The sequence below is a fragment of the Biomphalaria glabrata genome, chromosome 8, assembly GCF_947242115.1.
Source record: "Biomphalaria glabrata chromosome 8, xgBioGlab47.1, whole genome shotgun sequence".
Taxonomy (NCBI): Eukaryota; Metazoa; Mollusca; class Gastropoda; family Planorbidae; genus Biomphalaria; species Biomphalaria glabrata.
This window is the reverse complement of record NC_074718.1, coordinates 12,285,073-12,302,565: the sequence shown is the minus strand read 5'-3', so window position 1 is coordinate 12,302,565 and position 17,493 is coordinate 12,285,073. Positions and strand designations below refer to the sequence as shown.

The 17,493-nt window shown below is 33.1% G+C and overlaps 1 protein-coding gene across 2 annotated transcripts in view; it reads left to right on the top strand.

Annotated features, from left to right (window-relative positions):
* LOC106070054 (transcription initiation factor TFIID subunit 1-like) overlaps positions 1 to 17,493 on the top strand; it is a 62,508-nt gene that overhangs the window by 4,663 nt on the left and 40,352 nt on the right. The window contains exons 5-23 of one of the 2 annotated variants that reach the window (XM_056037438.1): positions 480 to 599; positions 2,712 to 2,753; positions 3,273 to 3,400; positions 4,224 to 4,553; positions 5,582 to 5,758; positions 7,774 to 7,984; positions 8,999 to 9,052; positions 9,388 to 9,491; positions 10,227 to 10,358; positions 11,172 to 11,246; positions 11,583 to 11,696; positions 12,879 to 13,052; positions 13,748 to 13,921; positions 14,886 to 15,076; positions 15,192 to 15,306; positions 15,435 to 15,576; positions 15,777 to 15,907; positions 16,922 to 17,002; positions 17,238 to 17,360. In XM_056037438.1, the coding sequence (XP_055893413.1) occupies positions 480 to 599; positions 2,712 to 2,753; positions 3,273 to 3,400; positions 4,224 to 4,553; positions 5,582 to 5,758; positions 7,774 to 7,984; positions 8,999 to 9,052; positions 9,388 to 9,491; positions 10,227 to 10,358; positions 11,172 to 11,246; positions 11,583 to 11,696; positions 12,879 to 13,052; positions 13,748 to 13,921; positions 14,886 to 15,076; positions 15,192 to 15,306; positions 15,435 to 15,576; positions 15,777 to 15,907; positions 16,922 to 17,002; positions 17,238 to 17,360 (2,618 nt within the window). The remainder of the gene's footprint in view (positions 1 to 479; positions 600 to 2,711; positions 2,754 to 3,272; positions 3,401 to 4,223; positions 4,554 to 5,581; positions 5,759 to 7,773; positions 7,985 to 8,998; positions 9,053 to 9,387; positions 9,492 to 10,226; positions 10,359 to 11,171; positions 11,247 to 11,582; positions 11,697 to 12,878; positions 13,053 to 13,747; positions 13,922 to 14,885; positions 15,077 to 15,191; positions 15,307 to 15,434; positions 15,577 to 15,776; positions 15,908 to 16,921; positions 17,003 to 17,237; positions 17,361 to 17,493) is intronic. The other variant, XM_056037440.1, reaches the window with a different exon arrangement.

Below are 17,493 nucleotides of genomic sequence, written 5' to 3'. Positions count from 1 at the left end.
CTAAAATATGAAATTTAATAGTTGTTATTTTTTATTTATTACAATAATTATCTTGAAAGAAATAGGTATTAGCTTTATTCTGAGACAGTCTTTAGCTTTATTCTGAGACATTCTTTAGCTTTATTCTGAGACAATCTTTAGCTTTATTCTGAGACATTCTTTAGCTTTATTCTGAGACATTCTTTAGCTTTATTCTGAGACAGTCTTTAGCTTTATTCTGAGACAGTCTTTAGCTTTATTCTGAGACAATGTTTAGCTTATTCTGAGACAGTCTTTTAGCTTTATTCTGAGACATTCTTTAGTAGCTTTATTCTGAGACAGTCTTTAGCTTTATTCTGAGACAATCTTTAGCTTTATTCTGAGACAATCTTTAGCTTTATTCTGAGTTAATCTTTAGCTTTATTCTGAGACAGTCTTTAGCTTTATTCCAAGACAACTAGCTCATGTTCTTTTTGTCTTAAGCTCATTTTATTTGACAGATTCTATAGATGACCAAGAAAGAGAAGAAGATGATCGCAAGCTAATGCCTCCACCTTCTTGGCTGCCATGCCCAACTCAACCTATCAGTGTTGTCACTTCAGACAGTGGCAACAGTTCTGGTCAGTTAGTCAAGTGTTAATGTATTGGATGAAATTACTTACTGTACTGGCAGTATTGTTTCTTGTTCTTGTGTCAAACCTTATTTGCATGTTTCTATCACACAATAATATATTTGTTATTTCCTGTCCTGTATTTGTTGTGCTAATCATTAACTAGTAAGCTCTGTGTGGTAAAACTTATTTATTAATAATCAATACATGCACAAAATGAAGTGAAATTTCCACAAGTTTTGTATGACGGTATATATATATATATATATATATATATATATATATATATATATATATATATATATGCGCTTTTACAGACCTGCCTACCGTTACGTAAAATGCGTATTCGTTACGCAAAATCTCCCAAAAATGACAGCCAGTACGCAAATACGCATTTAACCCGTCGCGTTACGCATTTCGTATGCTTTTTTTTTCTCCTCTCTAGACTAGCTTACAAGCGGTCACGGAGGTCACGCTAAGCCCACCTGTGGGGAGAGGGGCGAAACAGAAAAGGTGGGGTGAACACAATGTGCCCAGATCTATACGTTGATTGTTACTTAATAGCAATTAGATGTCTAGAAATGAAGAACGAGAGAGTGAGGGAGTGGCGGGCTGGTACCAGGTAGGTACCGTCAGTTAGCTGATACACCAATGTGACTTTTTTTTTTTTTTTTTGTAAGTTCATGAGTAGAAATTAATTATGTTGGTGCATTCCTGATTCTCGTATTCATTTGTATAGAAAAAAAAATCGAAGAGCTATTGATTCAAAACACATTGAGTGACACTGTAGATATCTAGATCTAGATAACTTGTTATACAGGAATAGATCTAGCTCGAGTCTAGCTAGTCATTACGTTATGATTCTCTACATTACCCTACAAACTAGTTATAGATCTAGATCTAGTATGATTTAGAATTTAGATTGACTAGATCTAGATCGATAACATCTACTACCATCTAGTCTAGATCTAGACTAGATTCTTAGTCTTAGTATAGAATAGATCAAGTATGAAGGTAGGCCTACGAAAGTTTGGATCTAGCGGATCCACGGCACCGGTAACACTTTTGAGCCCAGATCTAGAGTAGATTATATCCATTATATAGACATAGATCCAGATCTAGTCTAGATATCATCTCTATTGATCTAGATTTAGATTGTAGATCTAATCATGACATCTAATATTATATATATATATATATGACAAAATAGAGGATCACGTAAGTGTTACGCATTCTGGTGCCAAAATACGCATTTTGACCGTAAGTGTTACGCATTTGGACTTTTTTTGGTAGGCAGGTCTGGCTTTTAGCACATTTTTTGTTTGTACTATTGAATTCCAAGTTATTTGTGTATATAGACACCAAGGTTGATGGGAGTCAAGAGTCAAGGTGCTAGGGTTCAGTAAAAAAAGAGTTAAAAGTATTACGTTTGGAATGATTGAGTTTACCTTCATGGCCAAAGTTTATTCACATTTCTTATTGGACATGTAAAATTCTATGACTTGAGCTCACAGTTTGAAGTAAAAGGTCTTGGTCATTAAATGATCTTCTTATCTTATAAAAAAACAGATGTTCCTTCAAAGGAAAAGATAATTATATCTTAAACATATCCATGTTGTAAATGTTTATTTGGAGATGCTCATAAGTTAATGGTGAACAAAGCTTTTAACTGGAATACAAATTCAAGTCACAAATGATGTGATTTTATTTTTTCAAGTCATTGTTGAAACTGTTTTACTTGCGTTTTGTTTTTTGTATTCAGCATTTCTTATCTAAGTCTGTGTATAGGATTATGTATTTTTCTTGAAGCATTTTAGATTTTGCCTATTTGATTGCATTATTAATGTATTCATTTCTGTCTCAATTGTTTTTATATGTCTATTTTTTAAAATCAATTTATGTTTTTCAGTGTTGTCTAATTTTATATTCTGCACTAAAAATATCTCAATTATTTTTTTTAATCCTTTTTTAATTTTATGTGCTTGTTAAAGTGCATCTTGATGTGTATGTCATTTTGTTCAGATGTATACAGTGAAAGCATTGTGGGATTGTGTCTTAATTTCCTGTATTATTGTTTCTGAATGTTGAATGCTTTCTTAATCATCTAATTTTACTTTTCAGCATCTGCTTCCACTCTCACATCAGTAGCAAAATTATCTACTGGTAAGACTCAAGTAAAAACTTCATTTTAAAAAGTAATTTCCCTTTACAATGAACATCGCTGCCCCCCCCCCCCCCCCCCCTCCAAAAAAAAAAGATTGTTCATTTTTTTCTTTTGATTTCCTTGTCATCGATGGCAATGCATATAAATTATACCTTGCATTGAAATAAGTAATATAATGCGCAAACTTAGTTTTAAAAAAAAAGTATCTACACTCTTTGTTAAAAAAAATAATGTAAAGCACCACTTTTAGATCTTGTCCTCTGAGATTTTTCTAGTGGGTACCTTACATTATTTGGGGAAAAGCACTGCCAACTTTTATCTGCTACTCCTTTGCTTTGTTCATTCATTGTTGTTCTCTACTAACCCACTTAGGTTTTGCTTTACACACACACACACAAAAGACACATTTATGTATACTTCATTGAATTCAAGATATATTAATACTTAATGTTTTGTATGCTATTTGCCAGTGAGCATATAATTTTAATTTTTTTTTTGTTTGATAATTAACCAATCAGATGAGCAGACGTCACCCTCATCCCTAAGTCCAAGTAAAAAGTTGAATACTCCTCTAGCAGACATGATGCCTCCAGAGCTAGCCAATGTGGATGTGACTACACTTTTCCCAGAGTTTAGACATGGTCAGGTAGGTCTTGGTGGTAAAAAATTGTTCTTTTGCTTTTTAATGTGTTTTTTTGTTTTTTAGAGCTTTTGGAACAACTTGAGATCCAGCTATCACTAATCATATTTAGATAATTTATTACATACACTCTGCGTTACACCTTTTTTGGATTCGCTACTTTGCAGGGTTTTTTCAAGGCGGCTTACGGCCGATTTATTGCGGATATTGAGGGAAAAATGTAGATGTTTGAGTGTGTTTAGTGTACTGTAAAGTATTTATTAGACTTTTTAAAGCAGTTTCTTTTTTTGCTATGAAAAGGGTTAGAACATGGAAGCATAAAAGTTAACTTTTAAATAATGACACCTTTATGTCAAGCTGTAGTCATTGGATGACTTGTTTTGAAGAGGATAAAGTACATGCCCTTTTCCTCCTGACTTATATAAATATATTTTTTCTTTTTAAATCTTCTTAATAAAAAATAATAACAAAATTTGAGATGTTATGAACAAAATTAGAATTGCCTCTCAAAGTGTATTCATCTTTGATTTATCTATAATTTCTATATTCTTGAGTGGGATAAATCTAACTTTTCATTTGTTCCAGTGGCTGACTTTTGTTACCAACTTTGCTTTTTTAAAAAAAAAGGTCATTACCATTTTTGATCTGAAGGAAATAGATCAGTATTTTTGCCTACCAAAAACAATAAATTGGTAGGAAGTTTTCACAAGTTCTTGAGGAATGAAGATTTACTTTGACATTGCTTGTTGACCAATGTTAGTTTAAACAGTTCCATTGTATTATTAAGTTAGTCTGTGCCTATGAACTCACTCCTTGTTTCTTGTTTAAGGTCCTGAGATTCTCACGCTTGTTCAAGCCAGCCCATGTTCCGCATGTGTGGAGAAAGAAGAGGAAGAAGAAAGAAGAAGATGAAGAAAAGAAAGGCTCCAAAGGGGACAGCAAAAAGAAAGACTCCAAAGAGGATCTAGAAAAAGTCCAGGCAGATGCTGCGGAGAAAGAGAATCAGCCAGAGGTAGACCAGGAAGAGGGGAGTAAAGACGAGGACTGTGAGGATAGAAAACCAGACATAAAAGAGGAGCCCTTCTTTGAGGAGGAGCTAGAGATCAATTTAAATATGGGGAGGATGCCAAAGAAGGAGGAAATGCTAGATGATGATGAGGCAAGCTTTTATTTATCTTTTTAACTTTGTAATGGGTTTCAGTCTAGCTGAGATTACTGTTTTAGCCAAAATTCTCAGAGAAAAACAAATTGAAGAGAGGAGAAAAAATATTGATTACCTCCTGTAAATGTTATAACTACTTTTAAGACGAATTTGGTATGGACACAATGATAATTTTTAAAAAGGGATCTAACCTATATTTAGTACAGTGTCATTAATGGCTGTTACTATTACAATTAACTGGTATAGAAAAAGAAGAGATAGATTAACAAGATTAAGCAATCATTATGGTTTGAAATTTAGCAGGTGTTATTGAATCATCCTTCACCTATTCATTAGTCTGTTGGACCACACAAGATGCTTTCTCTGTCTGCCTCTTCTTCTTTTTCCTGGTAATGTTCCCTGAAAGAAGGTCTTTGTGAGCCCCCATGACATTGTAATATGGCAATAGAGATTTAGTTTGCATTTTTTTTTTACAATAGTTAGCAGGTCAATCGCTGTATTCTAATGTGTTTCACCATAATCTTCAAATACAAAAACAAAATTTAATAAAATACTCTGAAAGACACAAAGATAAAGGCACATTCCTCGTCCCATATGCTAGGACAAATTTGTACAAATACTCCTTCTTCCCTAGTGCTATTAGAGCATGGAATGGGTTGCCTGAGCTAGCCAGGAAAACCAGTGACTTGGCAGAATTTAAGTCATTGGTTAATATGCATGACTAAATGCATGACGCGTAGGACGTAATCATCTTCTTTTTTGAAGTAACGTCTGTATTATATAAGATAAGATAAGATAAGTCTTTTAACTCAAAATAAGCTTTTGTTTTTTTTTAAAGTATTTTTTATATTTTACTTGTTACTATTAAATATATAGTATAGTGTGCAGTGTCCAATTTAGCCATCAAAACAAGAAGAGAACTAATGTGGGGCACCATTAGATTTAAACATTTTTTTTTTCCAAATGTATTTTTAAAAAATAAATTTTTGTATTTTATGTCATCTATTGTGATTGTGCTTTTAAAGGAGCTTTTAAAAAGGCCTATTGATCACAAGTCTTCAAGAGGTCAGTCTGGCTCAGATGACATGGACCAAGACCTTGAAGTTGCTCCGTGGAGGTACGGGCCAGCACAGTACTGGTATGACCACCTCGGCCTTGATGAGACAGGGCAAGGTTTTCATTATAATTTCAAGGCTAAACCAGTAAGTTACAGATTTTGAGGCTTAGTGTGTAGTTACAGATTTACAATTAACAAACTCCATTGTGTACTTGTTAGCAGCATTACTTTATAGAGGTTGAAATTTGTATTGGAGATTTTCACGATAAACTAAAAATGTCAAGAGCGGTAAAATGATCTCCACTGTTGCCAACTATTTTAAAGAGAATTGAGCTATAATGTTAAGAATACGGTATCTCAATGTGTGGCGGCTGATTTCCATATCAAATCTCCTTTATTTCTGCTACCTATTAGTTTTGAAATGTTTTAATTCATAGAAGTATAAATGATTCTTACCTATATAGGAAAGAGCTTAGACAATTTGATTCTTCAGTGCTAAAAAGTGCACAAAGAAATGATCACAAACCTTTTCAATAAAAATAGCCGATCGACACCTCCTTTAGTCAGCAGGAGACACCAAATAGTTAGCTATTTATAGTTTTTCCACCTTGTATGAATTTCTTCACTAAACTAGCATTTTTCAAACGTTTACTTTGGTGCAACCCTAAACAACAAAAAATTTGTTATGTCCGAAAGTTAATGTAGCATCTTGAAAAGTCTTTTTTAAAAGAATATAAATATCAAGGTCAGTGCATTCAGTCAGCTGTACAAAGTTTGCTCGTACAGTTTATATTGCATTTAATACTCTGATTCATTCTTCAACATTTGGATGTATAGTCTTACTCTATGGATTAAGCTGAAAAGGATTAATAAGGTCAATGTTGTGGCACTTCAGTATAGAACTTAATGAACCTATTGTTGTTCTTCTTTAATCATAATACAAATACATCAATTCTCAAAATAATACCACTGTTAATTACTTTGTTTTATTAATCCTTCTGCTTTTGACCAGATTAGGCTGATTAGGGAGATGTATCAGAGTTAATAAATAAATGGCACCAACCATCCTCCTTATGTTATTGTTTCTCATAAATCTGTACTCTTAGTTGGCATTGCTGTATTTCTTTGGTCATTACCTTATTCAGCCAAAATTCTTATTGTTTCCTTAAATTTTGTATTGTGTGCAAACTTGACATTAAAAGTTTTCAGATTTATCATATATACATCACTGTGTTGGTAAAAGTGCACAATATATTCCTTGAAATGAATTCCTTGAGTATGGTGGTCTAGGCTGGAAGGCTAAGTGGAATAAACTGCTTTGCTACCTACTTAATTCTGTTGTGTTTGCTAATGGCAGCACAGAAACCTATTACTAGATACACTACCCCCACAGGCTAGCAAAAGAGATAAGACCACTAGGCACTAAGTATGGTTATAGCATGAAAATGCACTATACAGTTACAACGATGTTGGGACACACATTTTGCCTCTGTTCATTTGTTTCTTTCTGTTTTAAATGGTGATACTTTCTTTAGTGTATTTTGTGATTACTATGTATTTGACAATTTACTTGCCATATTTGAAGTGTTGAAGTTTTGTTACAATGATGGCGAGCCGAATTGGCAAACAAAAGCATGAAACTTTAACATAAGCATAAACCTTTTATCTCTTCCTGAAAAAAAGTGAAATGATGATATTCTGAGGTATGAGCATGATGAAACTCCTACTACTATTTCCTCAGTTTATGTCAGCGGATGACCTACCATTTATGATTGAATAAAAAATATGTAGAAAGTGGAGCACTTTGTGATATCCCACATTTGAGGGAGCTTTTTATTTCCTCATCTATTGTATATTTTAGCCTTAAAATATCTAATTACATCATAATTAGTATTTTCTTGACATATACAGTTAAATTTTTGGATGTAAAGCTAACCTTTGGTAATCCAACATTTTCAGTAATCTGACACCACCCTGGTTCAATAATCGTCAGACTATCAAGATTCAGCTGTATTTTTGGCTTGTTCTAGTACTCATAAAACTTGTTCAGCTAAAATATCTACCTAGCCAACTTTCCTGTTTTGTTTTCCTTGAAGTTTTTGTTTTATGAGTGTCTGTGTAACTTGCTAATCCTGATTTTGCTATTATTCTTTTTAACAGGAGGATGTGAAGAAAGCTGAGGAGGAAGAATCTCTCAGGCTCGACAAGGACCTGGACTATGATCGCTACCTTATGGTCACCCAGCAACGTTGGGAAGACAAGATCATCTGGGATGGGGAGAAGGCTAAGCAGAAAGTTCTGGAAGAGCACAGAAAGAATGCAGAGTTTGCTGGGTGGGTGCCAAGTACCAATAACAGAACGTTTGCCCAATGTGAGTTTCATTATCAGATCCAGCTCATTTAAAAAAACAAAAACATTGGATATTCAGTAGAGTACGCATCAATTTTAAAAAATATTTTCTAAGATTGAAATTCTTCCTTGAATTTTCTTTTGCTGAACTCTTTCTCTCCGTAAGTATTTTCCCACGTTTTGACGGAATTCTTCATTTTGCTCATTACTATTTCACTCCCTTGTTATGATATATAAGCTTCAATAACTTTTTTGTTTGTTTTCAGAAAATGTTTTATTTGGTATAGAATTAAAGGGGAATGCATGCTCTTTTTAATATACCACAAAATAAAGTTTAGAACATTAAACATTAATTTAATTTAATGAGGTCAAATCAATGTTGGTATCATCAGTTAGGAGAGAAAGAGTTAATTGCCAAAAGAAGAAACATGGTAATTGAGTGATCCTGCACTAAGCTGCTGGTAATTTATCAAAGTCCTGAACTAAATACTGGCCCCAGAACCAGCTTAAGAATACTGTCTGATCTAGAAAACCTTGGTATCTTATATCTCAGTTATAAGACTAGCTGTCTGAACCTTTCAAATTTATAATGAGAGTAAAGAAAAGGAAGAAATTAAATAGAGTAATATGCCAATCAGTAATATTGTAATTTGATTGATCCAACTATATGATAATCAGGCTTCAGTGCGCTACATCTATACCATAGCAACAATTAGAAACTATAAAGACAAAAAAAAGTCCTCCATATTACTGGAGAACTGAGAGCTTTTGCAGAAGTCCAGCAGATGAGTCACTCTGATAGAAGCTAGTAGTTTATCAACAAATTTATTCTTCTACTTGTTCATTTCGACAAAAAGAAATTGTCCCTGTTATTCTGACCTTTTGAAGCTACTTGTAAGAACAACATTCCTCCTGCACTATTTTAGAATAAAACATAGTGATTTTATTTTTTTTTTATCAATTTTTTGTTTTGTGGCATTAAATTAAACATTAAAAAAAAAGAATATTCATGAAATAAAACCAATTTTGTTTACAGCCCGTGCTCAGTCTGGATTGTTGCAGAGGTCCAAATCCATTCTAGCAAAAGCAGGTTGGTGTACATTAATTATTGTTCTTAAGGCTATTGTGAAGTGGCACTAAAGAAATACCAAGAACTTCAGGCATAGAGATCTATTATTAAAATTAAGTGAACATCATTGAATTTAGGTCCACATATTGTTACTTTTTTTTTATAGAAATATTTTATTATTGTAATACTTATAGGAGTTTTTATTCAAATGTTAACACTTAAATAGAAATAAAACTTGAAATCATGTTCACTTTTTTATGGCTAGTCTTTTTTTAATTAAACTTACACATAGCTCTAACTTATTGATATTTGATGTTTTGATTTTTCTAGCTTGTATATTTTTCTTGTTCCTCCAGAGTCTGATCCTGGACGAGACTCTGAATGGTTTTCATTATTTCCTGTAGAGAATGAAGAACTTATCTATGGAAACTGGGAAGATGACATTATCTGGGATGCTGAGGTCTGTTGTACAAGATTCTAATTTGCAATGTGATTATCTGATTTAATGATTGCTTGAAGTACATTTTTGTTATACGCTGTATAAAGTAAAGTTCTCCTTTCAGACCTTTCAATCTATGGGGCATATGATGTAAAGGTCATCTGTTTCAGTGGCCTAGGATTAAAGAGGGTGTCATGTGGCTAGCACAACGACCAACCACCTTTACTTTTCCCCAACTAATATCAGGTACCCATTAGAGCTGGGTGGACTCAGAGGCACCAAAGATCCAGAAGTTTAAAATCCTAGTCTTCATAAGGATTCCAACCCTGGACTTCAGTTCGGAAGACAAGCCCTTTACCACTCAGCCAAAGCGCCTCCTAAACGCTGTATAGTTTTTTGAATTTGGAATAGAGTAATGAAATTATTTAATGTTTTGATTGTGGTCAGTTTATAAATATCTTGACAAGTTTCATGATGTTTTTTATTACAACTTTTGTAGTTAATCAATCTTTAACTCTTTTCAAAACATAATATTCCTCAACCAATCAATCTATCTTATTTGTTGGGTCATTGTGTCTGTCACACTTTTGGTACTTAGTAACTAAATTAATTTTCCTTAATTCTCACCAGGAGACTTTCATGTTTCAAAAATTTTCAATAATTTATTGCCTGCTATAAATTGTGCAACATTATTGAAATTGTACTTTCTGTAAGAGTCTTGCTGCATGTTTTTATTCAATATTTATCTATTCCCAGAACATGGATGTCATCTCAAGTCCCAAGGTTTTGACCCTAGACCCCAATGATGAGAACATCATTCTAGAGATACCTGATGACATTGATCCAAACCAGCAAACAGAACAGGGCACTGGGACCAAGAAGGAAAAAGTGAGTCCTAACATGAGCTGCTGTTGCTTTTTTATTTTAAAGTACCCCAATAGTTAAAAGTAGTTAAAAGGAATGACTATTTTGACAACCTGTTATGAAGTTGATGAAAGACACATTATCGTAGTATAGAAACCTATAATTAGTTTCCATCTGTACTAGGAAGGGTGGATATAGAATTGAGCATATCCAGGAACCCATTACAGCCTAGTTCCTGTTTGAAAAAAAAAACTCTTTTTACCTAACAAAAGAGAGACAACTTTGAATAAAAGAAAACAGCAAAAAATATTTTTTTTATTGAAAAAGAAAATCAAATGTTATACAAAGCAATAGTCATTAAACATCTTTGAAAGTGCAAAAATATGTTTAGTTTTCAATGATACAAATTTTTAATACCCGGTACGTTTAACATAAAAAGATTTTAAAATACTCAATTTTAATGGTGGGGGCTTATACACATGGGGAATAAAAAAAATCTTTTTTTTGATAATCTCTTATTATAGAAAAGTTTTTTAACAAATAATGCCGTCCCAATGCCTCCTACACCATTAAGTGTAAATCGTGACAATGCATTTTACCAGCCTGTATTGGGTTAATGTTCATGGCATTTTACTCTAGACTGAATGCCTGATGTTCCTTTACGCAATGAAAGTGAGTCAATCACTCACTTTAGTGGTCACACGATATCTTTGTTAGCCAATTGCCATTAAATTAGCAAACTTGAGATCTTTTAAATCTGAAAGAGAACTTGAATTTAAATATGATTTTTCACCAAAGCAATTTTTACAAATATTTTTCTTTGTTTCTGTCTTCTAGGAAAGTGTAAGAAAAAGTAAAATTTTACTTGGAAAAGCTGGCATCTTGAAGGATGGTAATGATGACAAGGAGGAGGTAACTAGTTTGGCTAAATTTGAGTTGTTTCTTTTTACCCATCATACATTGTGTCAATATTTCACCAGGGGCCAAGACTAAGCCATCCTTTTATTAATATTTTGAAAAAAAAAAATTTGCTCCTGAAAATAGTAGTGGAAACCTATTAAAGATAAAATATTAATGCTAACATCCTTTACATTTTTAGTACTTTGTTTACAAAGCAAATGATACAATAACATTTTATTAATATTTTTTTTTGTTTTTAAAGTTTTCACATGGAAATTATAAATGATTACTTCTAATGTGTACGTATGATGACATCTACCTTTATACATCTTTGTTGTCTTGTTGAAGGTCCCTAATGCTGTCAATGCCAAAGATTTGTTCAACTTATCCAATGACGAGTATTATAGTCCTAAACAAATGGATAATGCTTTGAGGCCCAACATTGGCAGCTCTGTTATACAGGTCAGTTGATTGTGCATTATGTATTCTAAACTTTTTACCTTTAGTATAGATGTGTATAATGCTGATTAAGTACCATAAGTACTGTTTATATGAAAATGTTTATGGCTAGAGATATTAGATTCAGGGCACTGATTCTGTTTGAATGAGGTGATGAAATGTTCTGCTTGATCTGAATACATCACCAAGACAACTCTGTTACATACTCGAGGCTGTTTATCTGTGTCTGTTCATGTACCTGATGCTATTAGCTGATCCACTCTTCCATCCATTGCTACCAAGATCTCCTTCCTTTTGTTTTCTTGTAGTGTTCCTGACAAATTTAGTATTTGTATTACATAATTGGGAGGCGCTGTGGCTGAGCAGTAAAGCACTTGACTTCTGAACTGGGTCCTCGGGTTTGAATCCTGGTGAAGACTAGGATTTTTATTTTCGGGATCTTTGGGCGCCTCTGAGTCCACCCAGCTGTAATGGGTACCTGACATTAGTTGGGAAAAAGTAAAGGTCCCCCATGACACCCTCGTTAACCACAGAATCAGATGACCTTTACATCATCTGCCCTATAGACCACAAGGTCTGAAAGTTGAACTTAACTTCACTTTACATAATTGCCAAAAACATTAGCATTTTCTTGGTCTAGTCTAGTAGACAAATTTCCTTCAAATGTAACTCTTTCTAAATATGTTTCCCAATAGTACAATTTTATTTTTATTTTATCTGTTTCCTTTTTTTAAAATGGAAAGTGTGTGGTTGAGTGTATAAACTGCTTGGCTGCCTATCAAGGGGCTTGAGTTTGAATAATGACTTGAGCTTAGTTGTGTTTGCTGAAGCGTTTAAAGGCAGCACGGAAACCTTCTCCCAGATACCCCTCCTCCCCACTTGATCTACATGTGCACTAAGCATGCTAAATCTTATCTATCTTATAAAATACAGACATAACTTCAAAAAAGAAGATGATTATGCCCTCTTGCCATGCATCTAGTCATCCATGTTTACCAATGATTTAAATTCTACCAAGTCATTGGTTTTTGAAAGATGCAGTATACAAAAATTATTATTTTTTACATTCATGTTTTAATGTTTATAAACGTCATCAAAATATTTACACATTGGCATTTTTGTTTATTTTTTATAGCCTGTAATCTTTATATTATGTTGAAGTTTGCATTGATTCTTCATTCCAAGCATTCCACTCCAGCAGCAGAATTGCGACAGCCCTTCTTCCCTACACATCTAGGGCCAAATAAGTTGCGTACGTTCCACAGGCCACCCTTAAAGAAGTATTCTCATGGTTTGCTGTCCTCATTTGAGCCACATCCTGTTCACTGTCTCAACAAAATCATTAAAAGGAAAGCAAAGGTAATCATTGCTTTTTTAGATTATGTTTCGAATGCTTTGATTTTTCTTACAAATATTATTGGAAATGTGATTTTTTAAAATAATTTATATGCATTATAAGATATACTAATAATACTAATTAATATGCAATAAAAAAAAAAAAAGACATCCCCCATGTAAGTTTGATCAGTGGCACCTCTAAGGAATTTCATTATTGTAGTGAGACAAAAAATGCCTGGCATATCTGGGATCAGGTTGAAACTTTGCTCAGTTATTCATTAGCATAGACAAGAAACAAATCAATTAAAAAAAGTGTCAATTAATCAGTAAATTATATAAAATTTTCTTTTGATACCAACAAGAGAAATGTATTCTTCAGTATTCACAGATATGGTTAGATATGTTCGTTTTTGTCCCCTTCAATAATTGTACACATCATTTCCCCCACAGCCATTCTCAGATCAAGTTGAAACTTAAAACAATTATATATTGTACCTATTCAAACATGAATCAATATTAAAAAACAACAACAATTAAGTTAATTATTGTTAATTAATTATTTTGTTTGATATTGAATAAAATAACTTGAATTTTAAAAAAAGTCTACACCTGAGAGATATAGTTGAAAGTGATAATCTCTTCTTTTTTTTTAAGGATTTTTTGGGTATATTTCCCTGTTTTAAAGCCTCATTTCAACTGTTTCCTATATATCTTAGATAAGAGAACAAGAGAGGCAAGCATTTGGAGGTGGTGAGATTTTCTTTATGAGGACACCCCAAGACCTGACTGGCATGGATGGGGAGCTCATTCTAGCAGAGTATTCTGAAGAGTTCCCTCCCTTGATGATGCAAGTTGGCATGGCGTCTAAGATTAAAAATTACTACAAGAGGGTAATTGTTTAGTTTTTGAAGATGATTGTTTTTACATGATGCTTTGACCCAAAATCCTCTTCAGTGGCGACTGATTCATTTTTGTTGGCATTGAGACAAGATTTTAATGAGCATGTTGACAAAGAAATCGCCATAAGTTTGAGTTCTTTAGCTCAAATAGTACTTTATTTGTAGATCTGCTAGCTTGAAAGCATTAGAAGTGAATCTATAATAATAATACTGTTTATTATCCGTGAGGAAACTTGTTTTACAATTGTGCATTACAAAAAAAAAATACATAATTAGAGCAAACAATTTGTACCACTGCACACAAAATATAGGTTCATACCCCAGTTTCTCTTGAACATAAAATATAAAATTTACAACAGTAAATTACATTTTGTTCAACATTTTAATTGCCAAAGGAACAAAAGAGTTCTTGTGTCTATTTGTGTTTGGGATCAGTGTCTTCTATCTTCTTTGTGATGGTCAAATGATCAAATCATGAAGGAGAGGCTGATTTTTTTAAGCTTGAAACTTTTACAGCTTTCTTATAGCAATGTTTTTTTCTTAAATAGGTTTTTAAGTGTGTTTTATTTGTGCTATATGATCTAACTAGCAGCATTTAGTATATTTATGACATGACAAAGTTTTTTCTATGATTTGTTGAGAATCTTGTACCATGGTTTGAGAAATGGGTCTACCTTTGGGTATTTTATGTTTAGGATGGTAATCATTAATGAATGACTTAGTCACCATAGTAAAATTTTTAATTTTCTTGAGCTGTTTATTTAATCTTTACATTTGTTTTCTATATTTATGCACCTACTGGATACTTTCTGCCAAGTAAACTGGTGTATAGAGTAAATCAACATTAAACAATTAACTTTTAAGTTGTAACTTACAAGGAAAAATATTTTTTATTTTTGCTGACATCTGTATGTTTTATACTTTTTCAATAATGGTACTGGGTATTTCTGTACAGAAACCTGGCAAAGATTCAAACCCTCCTACATTCAAATATGGGGAACTGGCCTATGCCCACACTTCACCATTTGTAGGAGCCCTGAAGCCTGGCAACTGTTTGCAAGCTTTGGAAAACAATATGTTTCGCTCTCCCATCTATGAACACAATCTTCCACCCAGTGATTTTCTTGTCATTCGAACCAGACATGGGTAAGACAATTTTTTGAACATCATGGTTCATTTTTTTGTATGTATGTATAAATCTATTAAGAGTTATAAGGAATAATTGAAATAGTTAACATGGGCATTCTCTTTAATCTATCAGTTATTACATCCGTGAAGTTGAAACAATTTATACTGTGGGACAAGAAGGTCCACTTATGGAGGTCCCTGGACCCAACTCTAAACGTGCAAATAATTTTGTCAGAGATTTTCTTCAGGTCAGTGTAACTTGGGCTTCTTGAAAGAAAATATCTTTTTTTTTTTAAAAAGTGACTCTTAATGATTGTTTAACTAGATAGATTCTTCCAAAGGGTGTGACAAGCAAAATCTTTTTCTTCTTGTCCAGGTATTTATCTACAGACTGTTCTGGAAGAGTAAAGATGAGCCGAGAAGGATAAAGATGGAGGATATTAAAAAAGCTTTCTCATCTCACTCAGAGAGCAGCATTAGAAAGAGGCTGAAACTATGTGCAGACTTTAAGAGAACAGGTAACCAAAACAATAAATTAAGAGTATTGTCATTTTTATAAATCAAAACTTTGTTGTTGCTTTTATCTTTTGATATTTACAAAGAATGAGATGGAGAATCAATAAAGATAGATGATTTTATTTAATCATTTTGGAAACTTCATCAAAAAGGGTTTGTTTTTGTTCTTTATTAGAATAAAGGAAATTCATTTTTTTTCCAGGCATGGATTCTAATTGGTGGGTTCTTAAACCAGACTTCCGGTTACCAACAGAAGAAGAAATTCGTGCCATGGTATCACCCGAGCAGTGTTGTGCCTGGTACAGCTTGATAACAGCTGAACAAAGGCTCAAAGTGAGTAGTTTAGCAGAATTTGTTGCATGGATTGAAGACTTTATTTAATGAATTACTTGTTGGTTACAACTTTTTTTTTCAATCCTTAAATTTAAAGAAAAGAATTGTAAGTTTGATCTAGTCCCTTCAATTTTTACTTTACTGCTGTAAGCTTTTGTTAGTGGAGAATAAAAACTAGCATTGATTCACTAAAAGGATCAAATAACTTTAAAAATATAATTAAAATGGAATTAGAGTTACAATCTGATAAGAATATAAAATATATATACTGTTTAAGTTTAGCTCATGATAAAACAAACCACCTCTGTCAGAGTCCCTTAACTCAAAAATAAACAAAGTGTTGTGAGATTTATCTCAAGTGAAAGCTCACACTTTTCTCCAGTAACATCATTTTTTTAAAAACACCCTCAATCACAGATAATTGAAATAAAAAGTAATATTTCAATAATACATAAATAAAAAAAACTGATACTTAACTTACTAAAAAAAACAACATAATGCATTTAAATACTTAGAAAGACAAGCCAAAGCTAAAAATAAATCTGTTGTTTCATGTAGAGCTGTTTCTTTCCACATGCTACTAGAGCTTTTAACTTGCTGTTGAATCAGCTAGGTAAACAAATGAAGTACAGATATTGTGAGCTCTAAGGCAGATGATGTAAAGGTCATCTGTTTTTATGGTCGATGGTTAAGGAGCGTGTCATGTGGTCAGGGCAACGACCAACCGCCTTTACTTTCTCCAATTAATGTCAGGTAACCATTACAGTTGGGTGGACTAAAAGTCCTGAAATTAAAAATCCCCAATTTGGTAGCCATGTGCTTTACCATTAGGCCACAAGGAATTGCTAAAGTTTAAATCACTAATTAACATGGATGAATAGAAGAACACATAACCATACATAGGTTGTAACAAGACTGCTTTTTGGTGAGATGTCTTTAATTTAGAAGGATTGAGATATTGTTATTTTATGTCTCTGAAGTTTTGTTTCTTTATTTGTTGTTTTCTTCTGACAGGATGCTGGTTACGGAGAGAAGTCTCTGTTCTCTGTGGAAGAAGAAAATGAAGAGGACACACAAACCAAAATTGACGATGAGGTAATGGAGCCACCACAATGATGAGTAATTTTATAGCCAGCAGATTTATTTTAGGAACATTTATCACCATATTCAGGCATATTGTTTACAAACTTAGAAAATGTCTGACCTATCAAGTCATTTCCACCTACAAGTAACTGTAATATAGTCGTATGACTACTCACGATAGAGTAAAAACAAAACAAAGACCCACTGATCTTGTTCAATATTTTTTGGTATTATTTGTGTCCTTCAGATCCGAGTAGCTCCATGGAACACCACCAGGGCCTACATCTCAGCAATGAAAGGCAAATGTTTGCTGCAGCTAACTGGCTTAGCTGACCCCACAGGCTGTGGAGAGGGCTTCTCTTACATCAAGGTCAGTTTTTGTTATTATATGATCCACAAAGCCTTTGATGAAGGCTTCTTTGTTTTCTCCATCACTGTGAGTTATAGTTTTCATAAGATGACTACACAGTCTACAGAGAGGCCTTGTCTTATTTTTGAGATAA